The sequence below is a fragment of the Hydra vulgaris genome, chromosome 01 (genome assembly GCF_038396675.1).
Source record: "Hydra vulgaris chromosome 01, alternate assembly HydraT2T_AEP".
In the NCBI taxonomy this organism is placed as follows: domain Eukaryota; kingdom Metazoa; phylum Cnidaria; class Hydrozoa; order Anthoathecata; family Hydridae; genus Hydra; species Hydra vulgaris.
In genome coordinates, this window is record NC_088920.1 from 64913260 (window position 1) to 64933390 (window position 20131).

General features: G+C 27.9%; 1 protein-coding gene across 1 annotated transcript in view; it reads right to left on the reverse strand.

The window, feature by feature from the left end:
- LOC100205987 (fibronectin type III domain-containing protein 3B) overlaps positions 1-20131 on the reverse strand; it is a 69226-nt gene that overhangs the window by 2697 nt on the left and 46398 nt on the right. The window contains exons 16-24 of the mRNA XM_065788949.1: positions 20001-20104; positions 19102-19215; positions 18959-19030; positions 11109-11186; positions 10865-10957; positions 10519-10692; positions 10205-10380; positions 3171-3380; positions 2280-2446 (exon numbers count right to left, since the gene is read on the reverse strand). Coding sequence (XP_065645021.1) covers positions 2280-2446; positions 3171-3380; positions 10205-10380; positions 10519-10692; positions 10865-10957; positions 11109-11186; positions 18959-19030; positions 19102-19215; positions 20001-20104 — 1188 coding nt within the window. The remainder of the gene's footprint in view (positions 1-2279; positions 2447-3170; positions 3381-10204; positions 10381-10518; positions 10693-10864; positions 10958-11108; positions 11187-18958; positions 19031-19101; positions 19216-20000; positions 20105-20131) is intronic.

The following is a 20131-nucleotide window of genomic DNA, read 5'->3' on the forward strand; positions in this document are numbered from 1 at the left end:
AGGTCTTTAAAGCAGTGTTAATTGTAGTATTTATAGAAAAGAGAAAGAGAAGCAACATTGCAGATGTGATAATGATTGGAGGTTGGCTGCAAGAGCAGGCCCAACTATGTTTACAATGTATTTTTGCACCTTGCCTAATAGAGAAAGTGCATCACTCGATGATTCACTCTAGATATGGCAACAGTGTTCCATACAAAGATGGATTTGAGACTTATAGAGATAAAGAATAGAATCCTGAGTAAGAAAGTGGCAAGTACAATAAAGGATGCAAACTTAGCAGATGCTAAGTTTGCAATTGATTTGATGTATAGTTTTCAAGAAAGACCGAAAGTTAATCATAGAAGACATAAAAAATAGAATAGAAAATCCTAGAAGATGACAGGTAGATGACTCATCTAGTACATTACCGTTCATGAATATAGGAAGATCTAGATTATTGTGATAACCATTAGCTGAAAAAAAAGTTTTATCTGAGTTAAAATTTACCAGCAACTGAGAGTCTCATGGTGTAGCAGAAGTGAGATCCTTTTCAATCTCAAATGTCCCCTCCAAGCAAACAGAGAGTGTTAGCTTCTTATCAAAACAGTTACCGGATATGAAAAAGAGTGCTGTCCATCAAGGACAACTTTTATATTACGATTGATAAGGAAGGATTAAATAATCTTAAAGATGTTACCTGATAAACCATTAATGGAGAAGACCAGCATGCCAAACTTAATCAAAGGCTTTAGAAATGTCGAAAGCAATAACCTTAACCTCTCCACATCTATCTAATGCACGATAAAACCTATTGGTTATTACTGTTAACAAATCAGCAGTAGAACGAGAAGATCGAAATCCATATTGATGATCAGAAAGTAAGTTACTCAAAAATCTTGGTTATGATAGGTCAAATGATAGTTAGATGAGTCAAATCGCTCTCCAGAATTTTTGAAAATAGGGATAACAGACGCTACTTTCCAGCAGGCTGGAAAACAAGACTCTGATAAGCCCTTGTTAAACAGATACAGAAGCTGGAGTGATACAAATGTCAAGCAATGGATCAACCTGTTTGTCAACTATATCAGGTAGAACATGATTAGTGGAATCAAGAGATAATATTGATGAAAAGCTCTTAGCAAACAATTCAACTTTGTCTTTAGGTGAGGTGACAAAATCTGAACCATACAAAAGAGGTGAAATAACAGATTTGCCCTTGTTAATGATACTATTAAAGATTTTTCTAAACTATTACTGTATAAAATGCAAACTTAAATAAAATCAGTAGCAGTGGTTATAATAACTTAAATAACAATTAACAACTATCTCATGATTAACAACAATAACAATTAAAATTATATTACTAATTAAAAACTTTTAATAACTATCATTAAAATATTTTTTTTCTTTGATATGTTGTAAGTTAGTACGCAACACAACAAACTTTGATATGTTGTATGAAGTTAGTACAGTAACAAATGCAACACAACAAACTTTGATATGTTGTATGAAGTTAGTACAGTAACAAACGCAACACAACAAACTTTGATATGTTGTATGAAGTTAGTACAGTAACAAACGCAACACAACAAACTTTGATATGTTGTAAGTTAGTACAAAATTTTCTAAGTTTGATAACATAACAGAAAAACTAAAGAATACAATACATAACAGAAAAACTAAAGAATACAAAGTACAAGATAAAAATCTTATGAAAAGAAGCATTCAAAAGAAACTAAAGCTCTTCAAAAGTATTTTAATGGTCATTTCTAAAAAACATCATAATTGGATGCTAAACATTCAACATGTCCAAAAAATATATAAATAATGGTATGGCATACTTAAAATAATAAAAAATTTTCAAAAAAATAGTCAATATTATGCTTTTTTGTTATTTTAGTACTGGGGTTATATTAGTATATATTACCATGTTATATTAGTTATTTTGAGTTGCTAGCATTTAAAAACTTGTGTGATCTATTAAAAATGTTTATCAGTAAATGTATTTTGCATGTTTCGTGTAAATCAATCATAATATGAATTGCTCATGAAGACTAAGAGCAAAACTGCTGCTTTCAAAAAGTGCTCTCTTTTCAACCAATTTGACATGTACATGAAACTCTATTTTATGAATTCAAATATGATAAAATCAATAGCAAAAACTTTGAAAAAACTTTAATTTTGATTTATTAATTTGATAATTATATGAATTCTGTTCAATTTAAAAGCTGACTGTAAATCAGACTAGAAATGCTTTTGAATGATTATTACACTTACTAAATTAGTCTTAACCATCGTACCTTTCACATGAGATGGAGGTTGAGCTTTAGTATAAAATACTTTTGGCATTGAAAATTGGCCTTCTCCAGCTTCATTAGATGATTGTATGCGAAAACAATAAGGTGTCAGTTCTTTTAATTTACTTAAAGTAAATGATGTGTCCATGCCAGAGTATACAGTATTAAAACTAAAATAACAAACAAATTTAGTATAAAATGATACAGAAAATTAAAGATCAACAAATAAATTGAAAAATATTCAACTATTTTATAACTATTTATGTTGAATCATGAACTTTATATTTATAGGCATATTACAACAGCTTTATTACAAAAAGGTCTCACTCACTAGGTCAGCAAAGTTCTATCAATAATAGGAAACAAATATATCTTTTTAATATTCGATTGATGTTATGAAAATAATTAAGGTTAAATAATTTTTATTATAGAATGTACAATTTTTATTTGTTATGTAAATGATATGTAGTGTTGAAATACTATTTATATATGTAGTGTTAAAATACTTATTTATTATAAATTTTGCTTCATTTATATAAAATTAAAAAAAAAGACTAAATATAGCAAAGTTGTTAAAAATGTAAACAAATATAATACAATATAATTATATATAATATAATTATATGTAATGATAATACAATATAATTATATATAATAAAATGCAACTGAATTATATATACTTAAATTATTCTTTTAAATGTCAAACTACTGATTTTATTTATTTTTTGTTTCAGTAAATCTTTAACATTTTTTTAACTTTAATTTTTTATTTGTTTAATTTTTTAAATTGTAAAAATTTTTTTTAAATTTCATTACATTGTTAGTAACTACATCTTATTTTATCTAATATTATTTATTGTTTAAAGTTATATACAAGTAAATGAAAATTAATACCTTCCAGATTTATTTTGCATTTGTAATGTGTGATTTAAGATTGACATAGACTTCTTTGATGACTGATGTCCCCACTTTAATTTAATACTATGATAAGAAATAGATGAAGCACTGAGTGTAGGAGCCAGTGGCGGTAACTCTTTTGTATAGAACTGTACATATTGACTAAATGCACCAATGCCTACTTCACTTACGGCTTGAATACGCAATCTACAAGAGTGAAAAATGAAAACATGTAAATATTAAATTTATTTTTAACAAAAACAGATTTTCAAATTTTTTAACAATTAGATTACAAAAATGTTTATCATTCAAAAGTTTCACAAAAAAAATATGTAAAAGCATTATAAATATCAAAAGTCAGATAAAAAAAAAACATGATAAAATTATTTCTAACATTAATTAATTCTATTTTTTTCTTGATGTCTTTTTGTTTCGATGTCTCAATTAGTAAAAAAGTCAAAAAAGTTATTCAATTTAGCAAAAGCTTTAACTGGAACAATAATTGAATTTCTCACTAAAGCATAGAAAATATGAAATACTATTTCAATTTGTGTTACTATTGACATGAAATAATATTCCTATTCAGATTTACTAATTAACACCTTCAGTATTATAAAAAACTTTTAAAAACAATATTGCAAAAAAACTATAAACTAAAAGAAAGAACAATAGACCACAAAAATTATATCATATATTGATTATTAAACTCTTGTTAACAATTTTAAAAACTTGATTTGATTTATTTTATAATTTAAATTATTTAAAACTTTTGTTAATAATTTTTATACTGCTATTATACAGAAAATATAATAATAAAATATGCTATTATACAGAAAATATAATAATACTTATTCTGCTATTATACAGAAAATTAAAGAAAAACTTTGCATATTAAAGTTAATATAACTTTAATATGCAAAAACTCATTTTTTGGAGCACAAACATACATTAAACATATTTTAAAATAACTTTACTTAAACTAGAAAATTAAAAAAATCTTTTTTTTTTAGTTTTCTTATTTAAGTAACTAATTTCTCTTTGCGATTGCGCAAGCTATTTTACAAATTATATTAACACAGATAACTTTTGACTTGTTATTGTTAAAATTAAGTAATGTATTTAATTTTTTTTACTTTTGCAACTTTTGTTTTTACGCTAACAGTAGCGTCAAATATTTTATAAATATGTATTTAAAATATAGTATTATATATTTTATAAAAATATTTTATAAAAATGTATTAAAAATATGTATTATATATTTAGTAATGGTAGCTTGCATACAAAATGCTATGTTTTTTTTTTTTTTTTGCATAGCAGTCATTGATTTGTTTTGTAGTGTATAAGATTATATTTTCACTATACAAATGGCTAACAACTTGTCTAAGTTGTTTATTAAAAAAAAACATTTTTCATTTTCATACAACTGCATCTTAGTTAAAAAGTGCAAACAGTTTTAAAATAAACCAATAATTGCTTAATAAACTGCAAAGCATTTTTTTGAAGGCACAGTTATTTCAAAAAATAAAAAATAAAAAAATAACAATAACAAAATAAAACGTCAATTAAAATGCAAATATTTTTGGACTTACAAATTGGTTTTGTAAATAAAAAATCATTTTGTCATAAAAATGCCTTGATGAAAAAATTAAATGATAATATTTTGTCATAATTCTTTTTCTTAGTCAATGCTTTGTCTTTATATTAAAGCTATTGTGTAAAATTCAGTTTTAAATATGAAACATTTTTCAAAATACATGCTTTTTTTATTTTGCTCAAAGTCATTTTATTCACGCTCAAAGTCATTATATGATATTAAAAATATTATACATTAAATTATTACATAATAATTTTTTATCATGAAATAAATTATTTTGTATATTACATGTAATGAATTATATAAACTTGTCTCAATTTGAAAAAAATAAAAAATAAATAAAAAACAAGTCGTTTTTTTTATTACCATAAAAAACTTTTTATTTAACCATACAAAGCTAAAATTATGTAAACATTACATAATATGTGTATAGTTGATACCGTTCTGCATGAACTATACGCATCTCACTTCAAATGAATGTCTATTTGAAATTTTGCCAAATATACAACTCATTATAAAAAAATCAAAGATCACATATTTCAAATTTACTTTGTATGAATAATGTGTTTGCTTTTACGCTATTCCAGTTATTGAGTTGAAATAGCAATGACAACCTATAGAGTTCTAGAGTTACTTGAGCAACATTTTTGAGTTAGGAGAAAGATGATGTTTGTGGCAAAAAAACAAGAGTAGAAAATAAAACAACATTTGTTGTAAAAATATGATGTAGAATTTGTTGTCAATGTAAAAAGGAGCTACTTACCCGTCAAGCAAGAATATCAGCGTTGGGGTATATAATTTATATAGATGGAAAAGCAAATGTGAAATTAAGCAATGTATGTATCTTTATTAAAGAATATATTAAAAATTTCTAAAATTCAAAATTTTTTTTATGATTTATGTAAATATATATTAATAATTTTTTTAGGTTGAAGGGATTTTTAAGAAGTAAACTTCCATAACCTTGCGCTGCAGCTTGAAAATGGCTGTATTCAAGAAGAAAAAGGTTAATATTATGCACAAAAATTTGTGCATAATATTATCCTTTTTTATCAATAGTTTTTAACTTTGGTTATGCACAATAATAAAAAGGACTTTTGTAAAAAATTAACAGAGATTGCATACAAGCTTGCATTAAAACCAAACCTCCCCTTTATTGCCTTCACATTTGCTGTCAATGCCCTTAGAAGGTTAATAAATGTGAAGATTATTAAAGGTAATATTAATAAAATGATCTAATGCTAGAAACAAATCGAAAATTAACTATAAACCTTTTTATCTATTTAAAATATTTACTGCTTAAAATGACGATGGAAATGTATATTGTAAAGTTTAACATGACTTAATGAAATATGTTTATTTCTTTACGGTGATGATAGTAGCAAAGCTCAGCGAGAGATAATACATATAACTGCTGATGTTGTAAATGGAGAATGTTGCTAGTATTTAAAAAAAAAACAATGTTTTTTCTAATGTTAAGCAATAGATCTCAGGCTAGAAAGACCAAAAATGAGAAAGAAATGGTTTTAATCAGGACAGAAGTAAATTGTAAAAATTAAATATATATATATGTATATATATATATATATATATATATATATATATATATATATATATATATATATATATATATATATATATATATATATATATATTTTCACATATATGTATATCTATATATTAGGGATGCGGAGTCCCAAAAAGGACTCCGGATTTGAAATTCACAAAAAGATTATTTTAGTTTTTGGTATCAAGGAGTTCTAATAATATAAATAAGTTTATGGACTCCTAATAGGAAAAAAATTAAGACTTTTAGGTTAGAGGAACAATCGTTTTTTGAACCCGGAGCCCTTAGGTATAATGGCGGCAAGGACTCTGGGACTACAGGACTCCGGGCTTAAAAACAATAAGTTTCAAATTATTAAATATCATGAACTTTTTTCTTATAGCAGATCATAAGTCAGCAATCATGTTTAGAACTTCTGGACACAACAGAATTGGAAAAAGTAGAGATATAAAGCTGGAGTCTTTTTGGGACTCCGCATCCCTGATATATATATATATATATATATATATATATATATATATATATATATATATATATATATATATATATATATATATATATATATGTATTATTACAGCCATTAGCGTATTGCTCAAACCATAGAGTTGAATTAGCTGTACAAGATGCATTTCGTGATTCAACAAAATGGTTGATGAACCTATTCCACAGTTTTCAAGTTGTTCAAAAATTTGGGCAAAATCAAAGATATGGTAAAATCAGCATCTGAGACTGAAAACATTCAATAATACAGTCTTACCAAAATTATATGTACTATAAAACCTTGTATGGAAACATTAAAAATATGCAGTATTTTTTTTTAAACTTATTTTAAATTTGATGTTTTTAACTTCAACTTCTATAAAAGAAAATCATATTATTTTAAATACTTTTATTTGTAACATATGTTGTTAATTGTGATTTTTTTTAAGTATGACAATAAATATCAACTTCAGTAGTAAAATATTTTTATTTCAGGTACTTGGTTTGTGAGTCATTGTTGAACAGTATACAAACGTCTTTTAGCCTTATGGAAACCCTTGATAACTGTTTTCGATAACATTTCGATCAAATGAGCACACCAGCAGTTAAAGTAAAAGTTACAGAACTGTTAAAAAACTTAACTCATCGATTTTTATATTTAGTATGTTGTTACTTATATATATTGGAATTGATAACTCTTATATCAAAATTGTAATTGAACAACCCGGCAGGTTGAAGTCAAGTTCCAAATGACAGACACGAATTAAGAGTTTTTAACTGCATCTATCACCAAAAAAAAAAACTGAATATCGTACTTACGTTACAATTTACTAATTCATGTAATCAAATATATACAAATATGAGGTGTTTTGATCCAAATTATTGGAAAATCGAAAACAAAACAAAATAAATTCAAGAATTATATATACATTTCAAAGAACCTTTAGACAGAAGTAGATTTTTTATTAACAGTTGCTTAAAAGAGTTCAAAAAATTTAAGAACTTTGTGAAAGTCAACTTTTAAGGTAAAGAAGCTTGCCACATATGGAAGATTACATTAAAAACATGAAAGGAGTATCCACACTGGTGCAAAAGTTTAATTGTATGTTTATCAGGCTCCAATTCAGCAGTGGAATGCACATTTAATCTACTAACAATGATGATGTCAGATCAATGACTATCAACCAATCACAAAACTCTAAATGCTATTTTATAGCAATAAAAATTAATGACAAAAATTTTACAGATGGTGATAGAGCAAACCTTGTTGACCTTGCGTGTCGTCAATAACCTACTGAAAAATGCTGCATATCTACTTTTAAACAGCTGACCCTATAATTTTAAAAACTGTTAGAGCTTTAGTGAGAGAAGTGAGTATGATAGTTTAGAACCAAGTTATAGTGATGAACAAATCAGCATTGAAGAAGTCAAATTTACTGTGGAATCTTAACACTTATTATTTTAAACTACTTTAAATTGTTGTAATAGCTAATTGATGTCTGAACTTTTTAATCTTTTTTAAAAGTTAATCATATTTTTGGAAATATTAAAAATATGTTAAATTTAAGTAAGTATATACTTTAATGCACAAATAAATGGTTTGCTAAAAAACTTTATTCATATAAACACATTTATTGTGGAATCTTTAACTGTTATAATTTTGAAGCAAAAACAAAAAATAAAATATTTTTTAAAGACGGTATGAACTTTTATAACTTTGTTTATGAAAATTTCTATTAAATAAGTAAACTTGTTAAAAAATAAAAGGATAACTAATGTGAAAACCCAAAGGAAACGCTTGTCTAGAGAATTATTTCAAAAATAGATATTTCATAAGGTTTCATAGCGCAATAAATGACACTCTTTATGCTTATATATTATAAGCAATTTTTTTTATAAATAAACAGTTAGCTCACACAAAAAACCAAAAGCTCTTGCAAAAAAGTTGTTTAGAGGAGCAACTCGTATGGCTTGCCATGTTCATTTTAGGAGAGTTTTTCTGAGCTCTTGCACTCATTTACTCCCACGGAAGCTTAAGTAATTATGTCCTTATGTAATTATGAATTACAATGTTATTTAAGTGATACTTAAGTTGATCACGTAAGTACTAAGTTATATAAATGATTTTGTTTTTAAAGGCATCTCAAAACGGTCATTATTTTAAAAAAATGTATTTTTCATCAAAATCAATTTATTTAAGAGATAATATTTAATTTTGTTTAACTATGCTATAAAAAGAGAAATTTTAAAACTATAAATTATATAATGACTAAAAACAAACAAAACAACAAAATAATTTTAAAAAAAGCATTTATTTTTTCAATAGCTGCATTTGAAAATTTCTGATGTAATGAAGAGTATGTGTTATATAAGGTCTAAAAAGGAATTTGCTTGCAAAAAATTTAATTTGCATTGCTGTTATTGTTAGCATTCCAATAGAAGACATAAAAAGAAGAGAGAATAAAAAATAATTAAATCTAACTTATCTAACTTTATACCATGTTTTTAGAAAAAGAAGTTAAAAACGAATAATAATAAAAAAAGATTGCTGCCTATGCTAAACCCTTAGTTGATGTCAAGCTTGGCAACCAGTGAAAACTGCAACTCGTTAACCGGTTTTTTAGTTTTATCAAAACCAAAAACCATTTTTTTCTCTAAAAAAAACTACAAAACCAGTCGTTATTTATACATTACTAAGTAGTTAAAATAGTTTAAAGATTTCATGTTTTGACGAGCTAATGAGTATCGCGGAAAGCACAAATATCATAAAAATATATTTTAAAAATCACTTTGATATTTTTGCATTTAATTTTAACTATTATAAAATTGAATTTAGTTTTACTCGATTTAATATTTTTTCTAATATAAACAATAATCAAAACAATCTAGAAAAAAACAAGTACAACTAACTTGAAATAGTTTGACAATTTTTTTTGTCTTGATATTTTCATTTGTTGCTTCATTTAGTTAGTTGTTTAATTTTTTATTATTGTTGATTAATTATTTTAATTAGAGATTGGTAAATAACAATTTAAATTTGCAGTCAAAAATATTTTTATTTTGACTTTCATATTACTTTAATTATCATATATCGTAGTTTATACATTATACTTTTGTAAAGAGATCACATGCATAGTTTTCAGTTGAAAATAGCATATTCAGTTATTAATGGTTATCCAGTTTTACAATTTCAAAAAATCAAAAACTAGTTTTTTGAAATTTTTCGGTTTTTGCCAAGCTGATGTAACGGCGCTCCTTTGATAAGATAATGATAATAACGATAATAACCATGACAATAATAATAACAAGATTACAATAACTGTACAATAATAATAAATTTTGATTAAAATAAAAATAATAGTAATAATAATAAAATTTTTAATAATTTACTTGTAAAGTGTGTCTGGTTCTAATCCAGTCAGTCTGTATTCCATGACGTTATCATTCCGCTGAAGTGTTACTGATGATTCTGAACCACTTATTGAGTTATGTAAAACCTCTTCTTCATCACTACTGCTATATTCATCATCGGATGAGTCCGATTTCTCTTGTTTATCTTCGTTAGCCTAAAAATAACAATTATAATAAAAAAAAAGTAATAAAAATTTTTTTAAATTGTTTTTTAATTGTTACATAGTTTTCATTTAAATGAAAATCAAAAAATAAATAACAGTTTTGTTTGTAAAAAAAATTTTTTAAACAACCTTTTCTGAAACAGGAAGGATATCTGACATATTATCTTCTATACAAATTGAGCGTGGTATAGTATATAACATAGATGTTGTGCCTGCGGCCTCCAAAATATACTCAATAATTTGTGATCCATTATCTTGAGGATGTTGCCACTCGATAAAGCATGAATTTGAAGTTTGTTCAAGCTGTAAAAAAAAAATGAGTCAAAACATAATATTTACAAATACTTTGAAATATCGAGACAAAATGTTGTAGCTATACATCTGAAACACAATGTATCAAACCAATAACAATAAACAAATAATAATAAAAAAGCCTAACAGTAATAAAATACATAAAATACAAAAGTTTCCTTACAATTTTGATATCCTGAACGGGACCAGGTGGAGCTGGAGGCGTTTTAACAGTAAAAATAGAACTGTATGGACTGTTGCCTGCTGCACTATGTGCCTAACATGTTTTTCAAAAATGAATATGACAAACTGAGCATGTAAATCAATTTAAGAAAAATATTGAAAAGAATTTTAATAAATAAATAATTTAAATAATTACTTTAAATGAAAATAAATTGCATGAGAAAAATAATTTCTAAAATAATAACCTGCAGTCGGAAATAATAAGTAGTGGCAGGTTGAACACCTTGTTTTAAATCACAAAATGAAGTTGTTCCATGAAACACCTTTGAAGAAAAATGAAACAACTTGTAATATAGCCATAAATTACAAAAGACACTTGTCCATATTTGATAGTTTCAAGAAAACTGTTTTCAAAGTTTGAAATCCTCAATTAATTAAATAATTATATATTATTTCAGAAGATCAGAAAATTTGTAATCTTTTTTGACAATGTCATTAATTATTTATTTTAATAATATTTATGGCCAAAATGTCAATAGGTAAAAAGTTTGAGATGTGTTTTGTACTTTCATCCATCAATATATATATGTATATAAAGGCTTATGTATATAAAAAAAAATATCTCTAGTATAAAAATCAATTTAATATACATTATTGGAACTCTATATACAAGACTTCATATGTCATAACGCTTACAATTGTTTTTATTCTAGTTACACTAAAAATAAAAACACCAATTAAGACCAATTAAGAGTGGATAAAAAGTTATTTATCTGTTCATAACAAAACTATAAAATCTTCTTAAATGACTCAAAAAAAAAACTTTTTAAGTGATTTCGTTGTTAAAAAACAGCTAAATCGCTTAAAAAGTTGTGGCAATGTTGCATGATATGGAATTTCACCAGGTCTTCTAAAAGAAAATGCTTCTGATAGGAATTCCGCCAGTAATTTCTAAAATTATTCTGTTTTAGACATTTCCAAACTCCCAGTTGATTTTTTTGTCAGTTTCTTTTCATCAAAACTTGCTCATTAGTAAACAATTACGGAAAACTTTTTATTTCTTATTCCCTTTATCAACTCAACTATATCAAAAAAACAAATAAAGAATTGCATTAAAAAAATTTACAAAAAAATTAAAAAAACGAACACTTTATGTAAATGCTCTTATTTAAAAAATAATAATTTTATTTAGTTTAATAAGATTTATAATTATACACAATAAAATTTATACACAATACTTATACCAAAGGATCCAAAATTGTGAAAAAATGGAGTCAAAAGAAATAGAGAAAAAACTCAATCAGAGGCGAGAAAAAATTGGAGTTTTGAAATTGGAGATAATCAAACACTGTTCTTGTATTTACTTTTTTAGTATTATATATTTCAATTTATAATATTCATTATAAATTAAAAAAAATCATATTTTAATATTTCTTAGTACTTAAATATTTTTTTTTATCACAATTCTTTCACAAATGGGTTTGATCTAAATGGCTTTCTAACCAGCATGGTTAGGAAGGTGGAGTGAACTTTCAGTTAAATGCTCTTCCGCGATGCTCTCTAATAAAACAGTAAATACTTCTTGGAGCACCTATAACAAAAATAAAACATAAAACAAAACAAAAAAAATATTTTATTCTATAGATCTTGTTAAATTGTACTTTTAAAATATCAATTGTTTCATCAGAAAGTGAAGTTTTGTGACAAATATGAAAGATGAGGTGAAAACTTATTCTACTTCCAAAGAAATTGCATGGCTTTGCATGGCTTTGGATGTCTTTGTTCAAATATCAAAATTGCTTCAGATTTCACACCAATTTCTTGACATTCTTTTAACTGATTGGTAAAGATCTTGACTTTTTTTGGTATTTTATCTGCTGATTGATTTTGATTCAGAGCTTCTTAAATTTTGGCAGAAAAAGATTGATGGTGATGGTTCTTCTTGTTTGCCTTTAGCACAATTTGGTTGGAGATTCTATTTTCTTTTGTTACAAATAACTGATCAAGTAATCATAAAAGCATAAAAAAATGTGTTTTTTTTTTAATAATAAAAAATTGGCATTGTGAAAATAACGATTCAATGATATCAACATAATTTTTTTATGATTTTCGTATCTGGAGATTAATGCCTCTGCAAAGTTAGAACTAATGTCAGTTTCTACAATCTTCAATTTTCTAACTAATGTTTGCATGACAATGTAACACTCTAAAATTGTATATTTTGTTTTTTCAAGCAAACTGGAGCAGTAGCAATGACTTCCAATAAACCAGACAGCAATTTCAACAAATCTAAATGAATGTCATTTAGGCAGTTCCTTAAGTATTAATTTTTTATTATAAATTTTACAGCTTTTAAGCAATCCAAAAATCTTTTTATCATCTGAATAACACTGGTTTTCGAATAGCAGTCTTTTGTCATGCGAAGATCTGTAAACTTCGTGTATGTTTTTTTTTAGAACATCCAAACAATGAATATTTCAAAAACTTAGTATTCAAAGTTTCTTTCCTTGTCTTCGACTTTTTTTGATATTTTCTAACATATATATTCTCTTCCTCTGAATAGTTGATAATCAACTTTCCTTCAGCCTCTCCTTCAGTTTCTGTTTCTGTTTCAATATCTGATTCAGTTTCTTTTTTGTTGGCATCTCCTGACAATCATTTTTAACGTATGTCAAATTACAAGCACTCAGAGTTGAATGATTCTGACAAATCTGATGTGGAATCTTAAGGATGGTACCCAATTTTATCATCCACCTACAGTCATCTGTAGTTTTACCTGCAATATCTTCACTATCTATACAAAACTCTTTTAATTTTTCCATTATAAAAATGTTCATATATTTCAGCAGAACATGAAGATGGCACTGTCCATGTTCTGCTAATCTCACCATTCCTAAGCACTATATGCTGTCATGGTGAACATTTAAATTGTAGTATCTCTATTGCTACACCATTGTTCACCTGTTATTTCAAGTTTTTCTTCTTTTGTGTTCAATGCAGCCAATTTAGCGATCATTAAATTTTTGGCTTCAGCGTGAAACATCTTAATTTTTTCTGAAATTGTGGGCGCTGACTTGGGTAAACAATATCCATAATTTTCAGAAAGCATACTTAGTGTTTCAGGGTCTATTCAAATATCCATCAAGAGCTGTCAACTTGGCAAGAAGATAGTTTAACAACATCTTAGTCAAAATGGATCTGGAACTGGATGGTTTTAAACCTATTTTCTCGCATGTTTTGTAGTGTCCAATTAAGCTGTTTGTGTCGCTTCCTGAAAAAGCAATTCATTTATGATATTTTTTGAAATTTTCGTATTTCTTATCATTTACTTTACATATATATAATATCATATATATATAAATTTTTTTTTTTTTTTTTTTTTTTAAACATCTTCGCTTCCAACAAGGCTGCAAGCAGCCACTAATTAAAGTTGGAAGTTACTGTAAGAGAAAAGACGAAGATTGTAGAGCAAGATAACGATTGACGGACGATTTAAAAGATTGCAAATTATATGAATCTGGAAAGCAAGATGAAGGAAGCGAATTCCAAAGAGCTGATGTTCGAGGAAAAAAACTAGACGAATAAGCGTTTTTGGAGCACTTAGGAACAGTCACAGAAAAAGGATGACACTTAGTTGAATGACGAGTAACACGAGAATGAATTTTAGTAGATGGCACAAGAGACGCTAGCTCTTTAGAGCAGTGCCCATTAGAGAAAGGGCATCATTAGAAGATCCGCCCATATGGCAACAGTATTCCATACAAGGCCGGATTTGAGATTTATAGAGGTAGAGAATAGAATCCAGAGTAAGAAAGTGGCGAGCTCGATAAAGAGATGCAACCTTAGCAGATGCTAATTTTGCAACCGATTTGATATATGGTTTCCAAGAAAGATTGGAAGTAAGAGTTAATCCTAGAAGATGAAGAATAGGTGACTCATCGAGTACATCACCGTTCATAAATATAGGAAGATCTAAATTATTGCGATAACGATTGGCTGAAAAAAATTGAGTTTTATCTGAATTAAAGTTCACCAGCCACTGTGAGCCCCATGCTGTAGCAGAAGTGAGATCCTTTTCAAGCTCAAATGCCCCCTCCAGGCAATCAGAGGGTGTTGGTTTCTTATCACGACAAGAATAAATAGTAGTATCATCAGCAAACAATGCCACCTTAGATGTGAGAATATTTGGAAGATCGTTAATGTAAATTAAAAAGAGTATAGGGCCAAGGATAGAACCTTGAGGAACCCCTGAAGTTACAGAATAAGAAGAAGAGTGTTGTCCATCGAGGACAACTTTTATGCTACGATTGGAAAGGAAGGATTCAATGATCTTAAAGATGTTGCCGGATACACCATAAGAAGAAAGCTTATGAAGAAGACCAGCATGCCAAACTTTATCAAACGCTTTTGAAATGTCAAGAGCGATGGCCTTAACCTCTCCACCTTCATCTAATGCACGATAAAACCTGTCAGTTATTACTGTTAGCAAATCAGCTGTAGAACGAGAAGATCGAAATCCATATTGATGGTCAGAAAGTAAGTTATTAGATTCAAGATGAGAAATTAAGTGTTTGTTAATTAAAGATTCAAAAACCTTGCTTATGATAGGAAGAAGACTTATGGGACGGTAGTTAGACGAATCAGATCGCTCCCCAGAATTTTTGAAGATAGGGATAACAGATGCGGCTTTCCAGCAGGCTGGAAAACAAGACTCTGATAAGCACTTGTTGAATAGTTTTGAGAGTATAGACAACAGCTCTGGAGAACACTTCTGCAAGACAATAACAGGTATGTTGTCTGGGCCACAAGCTGTAGAAGAGTCTAGACAGGAAATCACTTTAGATACAGATGCTGAAGTGATACGAATGTCAAGCAGCGGCCTTGTTCGTTAAGGTTCGTGTTTCGGAGTTATAGAGTTGGGAGAGGGTTATAAACCACTATTAAGTAGCCTCCTCATCTGTAGTGGCCTTCTCGGCCTTGAGGAGGTGAATAACAACAAAAAAAAAAAAAAAAAAAAAAGCAATGAATCAACCTGTTTGTTGGCAATATCAGGTAGAACGCAATTAGTGGAATCAAGAGATGATATTGATGAAAAGTTATTAGCAAACAGTTCGGCTTTGTCTTTAGGTGAGGTGACAAAGTCTGAACCATACAAGAGAGGTGGAATTATAGATTTGCCCTTATTATTGATATTATTAAAGATTCTCCAGAAGTCACGAGAGCCTAATTTTTGAGATGAGATACGAGATTTCATGACCTGAGAATAGCGGGCTTAGGCGTTAGACAAAACCTTTTTACAATTATTTCTAGCAGTAACAAACAGACGTCTGTTATCTGGAGAATTGTTTTGCTGATAGATATGGAAGTCACTGTTTCGATTGACAATCGCAGCAGCACAGTGTGAGGAAAACCATGAAGGAGAGTGAGGCTTGACCTGGAATCGTTGAGAGGCAACAAAAGATTCCATACCAGCCTGAATCCACAAAGTTATGTAAGAAGAACATTTGTTGACAGGAAGAGGAAAGATTTCTATCCAAGGGCCATCACAAAGAAAATCACGGAAAGAATCCCAGTCAGCTTTACTGTAGTTGTAAGAGGTTCGATAGTAGGGGTATTCAGGTGATGAAGAAGAATGAGATATTAGTTTTAAAGAGATCAAACTGTGATCAGAAGCACCTAAGGGTGAATGTGGAGAAACTGAGCACTGACTAGGATCAGAAACAAGACATAAGTCGAGTAGAGAAGGTAAATGATTAGGGTTGTCAGGAAAGCGAGTTGGAAAGTTGACTATTTGAGTTAGGGATTGAGAAAGGCAAAAGTTGTGGGCTTTAATGCCTGCAGAGTCACTGACACTAGAGCCAAGCCATTCAGAGTGGTGAGCATTAAAGTCAGCGACAACAACTATATTAGCTGATGGATAAAGAGAGAGGGCTTGGTCAATATGATCAGAAATAACATCAAAAAGAGTACAGTCTTGAGATGAAGGAGATCGATATAGAACAAAGAGAAAGGCAATAGAGTGAAGTGGTGCTAAACGAAAGCACATGAAAGAATAGTCTGTGGATTCAAACCTAGTTTCACGACAAACAGGTGAATTCTTACGAATGTAAATGCCCAGGCCAAGCATGTGACTATTGGAGTCTTTACGAATCAGAGGAAGATAACCATCAACACTAAGATCGCAAGATGAGACAGCCGAACTCAAATTAGTCTCACAAAGAGCAAGTAGGTCTGGTGAACTTTGCAAGAGATAAGACTCAACAGAAGAAAAGTTACTTCGAAGACCACAAATATTAGTGAATGATAGGTTTAGAGAACTTGGTGATGATGATGGTTTTTTGTGTTTTATAGTTTTTGGTACTTTATTCATTTTTAAATTAGATTGAAGAACTTGACTCAAAGCATAGATAGTACTCAGAACACCGTTTAATAGCCCAAGCAATTGCCTCATTACTACTAATAAACCCTAAGCCGTAACAAAGGGCTCCAAATGTGGCCTCCGCAATGCACACCAAAAGTACAAACAGGGACACCATCCATGCGCAACATGGCACTGTTAATACTTTGATATTTTTCAGCTGTTGATGGAATCAGCCTCTCTGAGAGCTACCACAGAGTTCGGGAAACCTGACTACCAGCCGGCCTCAGAACCATAAAACTGAGTTTTAGAGCTGTACCCTCATAAGGAGATAATAGAATGAGTTGCCTAGTCATAAAAACAGTGACACAAGCAAACCCATGCATTGAGTCAAGAAGATCCAGCATTCAACATCCTAAACTGGAAACAATGTATTAAAAATACATCTGCGCCAGCCTAATAGATATTATCATTGATAATAGATATTATCAATTATAATATCAATAATAATAAATCATACATGATACATTGTATTATATACTTTATATAACTCCATGCTTCTGAAACCATTTTTTTGTGTGAAAAAAAAATTATCTATTTGATTATGACCTCAGATAATTGTTTTTAATTATTTTTTAATTGTCATAAGTTATCACATTTAAAGTTATTAAGTTATTTAATCTTAAAGGTAAATATTAATTATTATCAGTTGTTATCGCTGATAATATTTTATTACCCAATTTTGCCACAATGCACAGTGGGCCGGATATTAGACATGGTGGACAAAATTATTTTGAAAACTAGATGACACTATATTTGTACAAAATAAAAGTATTATATGTTTAAAACTTACCTCGTTATTTAAAAACTAGTTTTTGTATATATTATAAATAATGATCTTGACTTTTTTTTTTGTGAAGGTATATTGAATAGTTAAAATATATTAACTAATACAGCACGCACATAATGTTTTAAATGTTGCTGTTTACTATAACTTTGCTTAAAAGTTATAAAACTCTTGCCAAAATTATTACCTCTTGACAAAAAAAAGTTATTTTATTATACATTGAACTGCAATTGATTTTTGTGTTTTTAAAAAGATACTATTATTAGAAAGATACTATTATACTCAAAAGAATTTTTTTAAATAGTACAATGGAATAGTGCGAGTATGTTTTATAATTTGGTTTTGAATTTTGTTGTTGTTGTTGTTGAGGTTTTGTACACTAAAAATCTAAAAATCTGATGAGACAGAGTTCCGATTGATTTATACACAAGACAATTTATACACAATATTTATACACAATATAATTTATACACAATAATAGAGCTGAAACTTATTTTTAAATGTCATTTTATACTATGATAGATGAAATTTTTTCCAATGTTAAATAGACTAAAAACTTCAACTAATTTTTTCTGGAAAGATCTGGAAATACCTTGCTCGCATGAAAATGAAGCTCAGTGGAAAAAAGTTGCTAAAATTGTATTTCATTTTGAATTTCTACCAGCAACTAAAGCAGTTTGTACAAAAAAAAATTGTTTCTTCTAAATTTTGTATTTTGTCAATAAAAAAACATGAGCCTAATTTTAAAATCTTATTTAAAAGCATTGTTTTAGAGATTGGAAACAGCATCATTAAACAGCATCATTAAGTAATACAAATAACCTATTATATACATTTTTATAATAATTAATAATAACCTTTGAAAAGAATTTCTCTAATTTTAAACTTACCTTTTGAAACAACTCATTTTCTAATTTTTCTAAAGAATACATGGTTATTGGTGCTCCATGTAAAGTTGGTTCCTAAAAAAATAAATTTAATTAACATCTACTTAAAAAAAAAAGAGCAAATTTTATATACAAATGGAAATTACCATCCAATCAAAAAAGATATGCGTGGGTGATTTAAATGAAATATTAGGAGGATGTATAGCTTCAGGTGGGCCAGGTGCTGTTTTGAAACCTACCACTGAAGACCACTGACTCGACTAAAATATCAATGTTTTTTTAATGTTATTTTATACATTAACTTCAGTATTAAAAACAATAATTTACCTCAGCAGGGCTCAAATTAAGCGTATTGTGATCAAAAATATTAATTGCGCTGTTTTTGCACCTTTTTTGCAGCGCGATTAGTTTTTTCTTAAAAATTAAAACAAATTTTGACAATTTGTTTTTTTTTCTTTTTGTTATATTTTTTTTCTTTTCTAGTTTATCATTTTTTTGGCATTTCTTACAAGTTATTGTAAAAGGTTTTTATTATTAACTTTTAAATCATCAGCTTGAACAGTTAACTGTTTAAATGTTATAATATTTGCATTTTTACTTTAAATTTTTTAAGCATAATGTTAAGTAAAAACAATTACGAAAAATTAATATCGTAATAGTATTAAATAAGTTACTTGCCTATTACATTATTATTGGAACTTAAGCTGAAATTATAACAGTAACTTATGCTATTTTAAACTCCACCAAAAAAGCATATTATGAGATATTATTTTAAACCCCACCAAAAAAGCATATTATGAGATATTATTTTAAACCCCACCAAAAAAGCATATTATGAGATTTAAATGAGATTATGTTGGAAAATAGCAATTACAAACTAATTTACAAAAGACACATTTTTAAACTAACGCAACCCCCTTTACTGCAAAGTGGTGGGAGAGGGAAAGGGATTTTAATTGTTGCAATTAGATTTCATTGCATTAATTTGAGCCCTGCTCAAAGTATAAATAAAAAACTTTTTAAACCAATATTACAATACTCTTACCCCTGCAGAGTTTGTGGCTTGTACAGAAAAAAAAAATTCTTTTCCTGGTTTCAAATCTCCCACAGAACACCCTTGCTTCACTCCATTATAAACAATATCACTCTCTATTGAAACAATAATTATAACAAAAT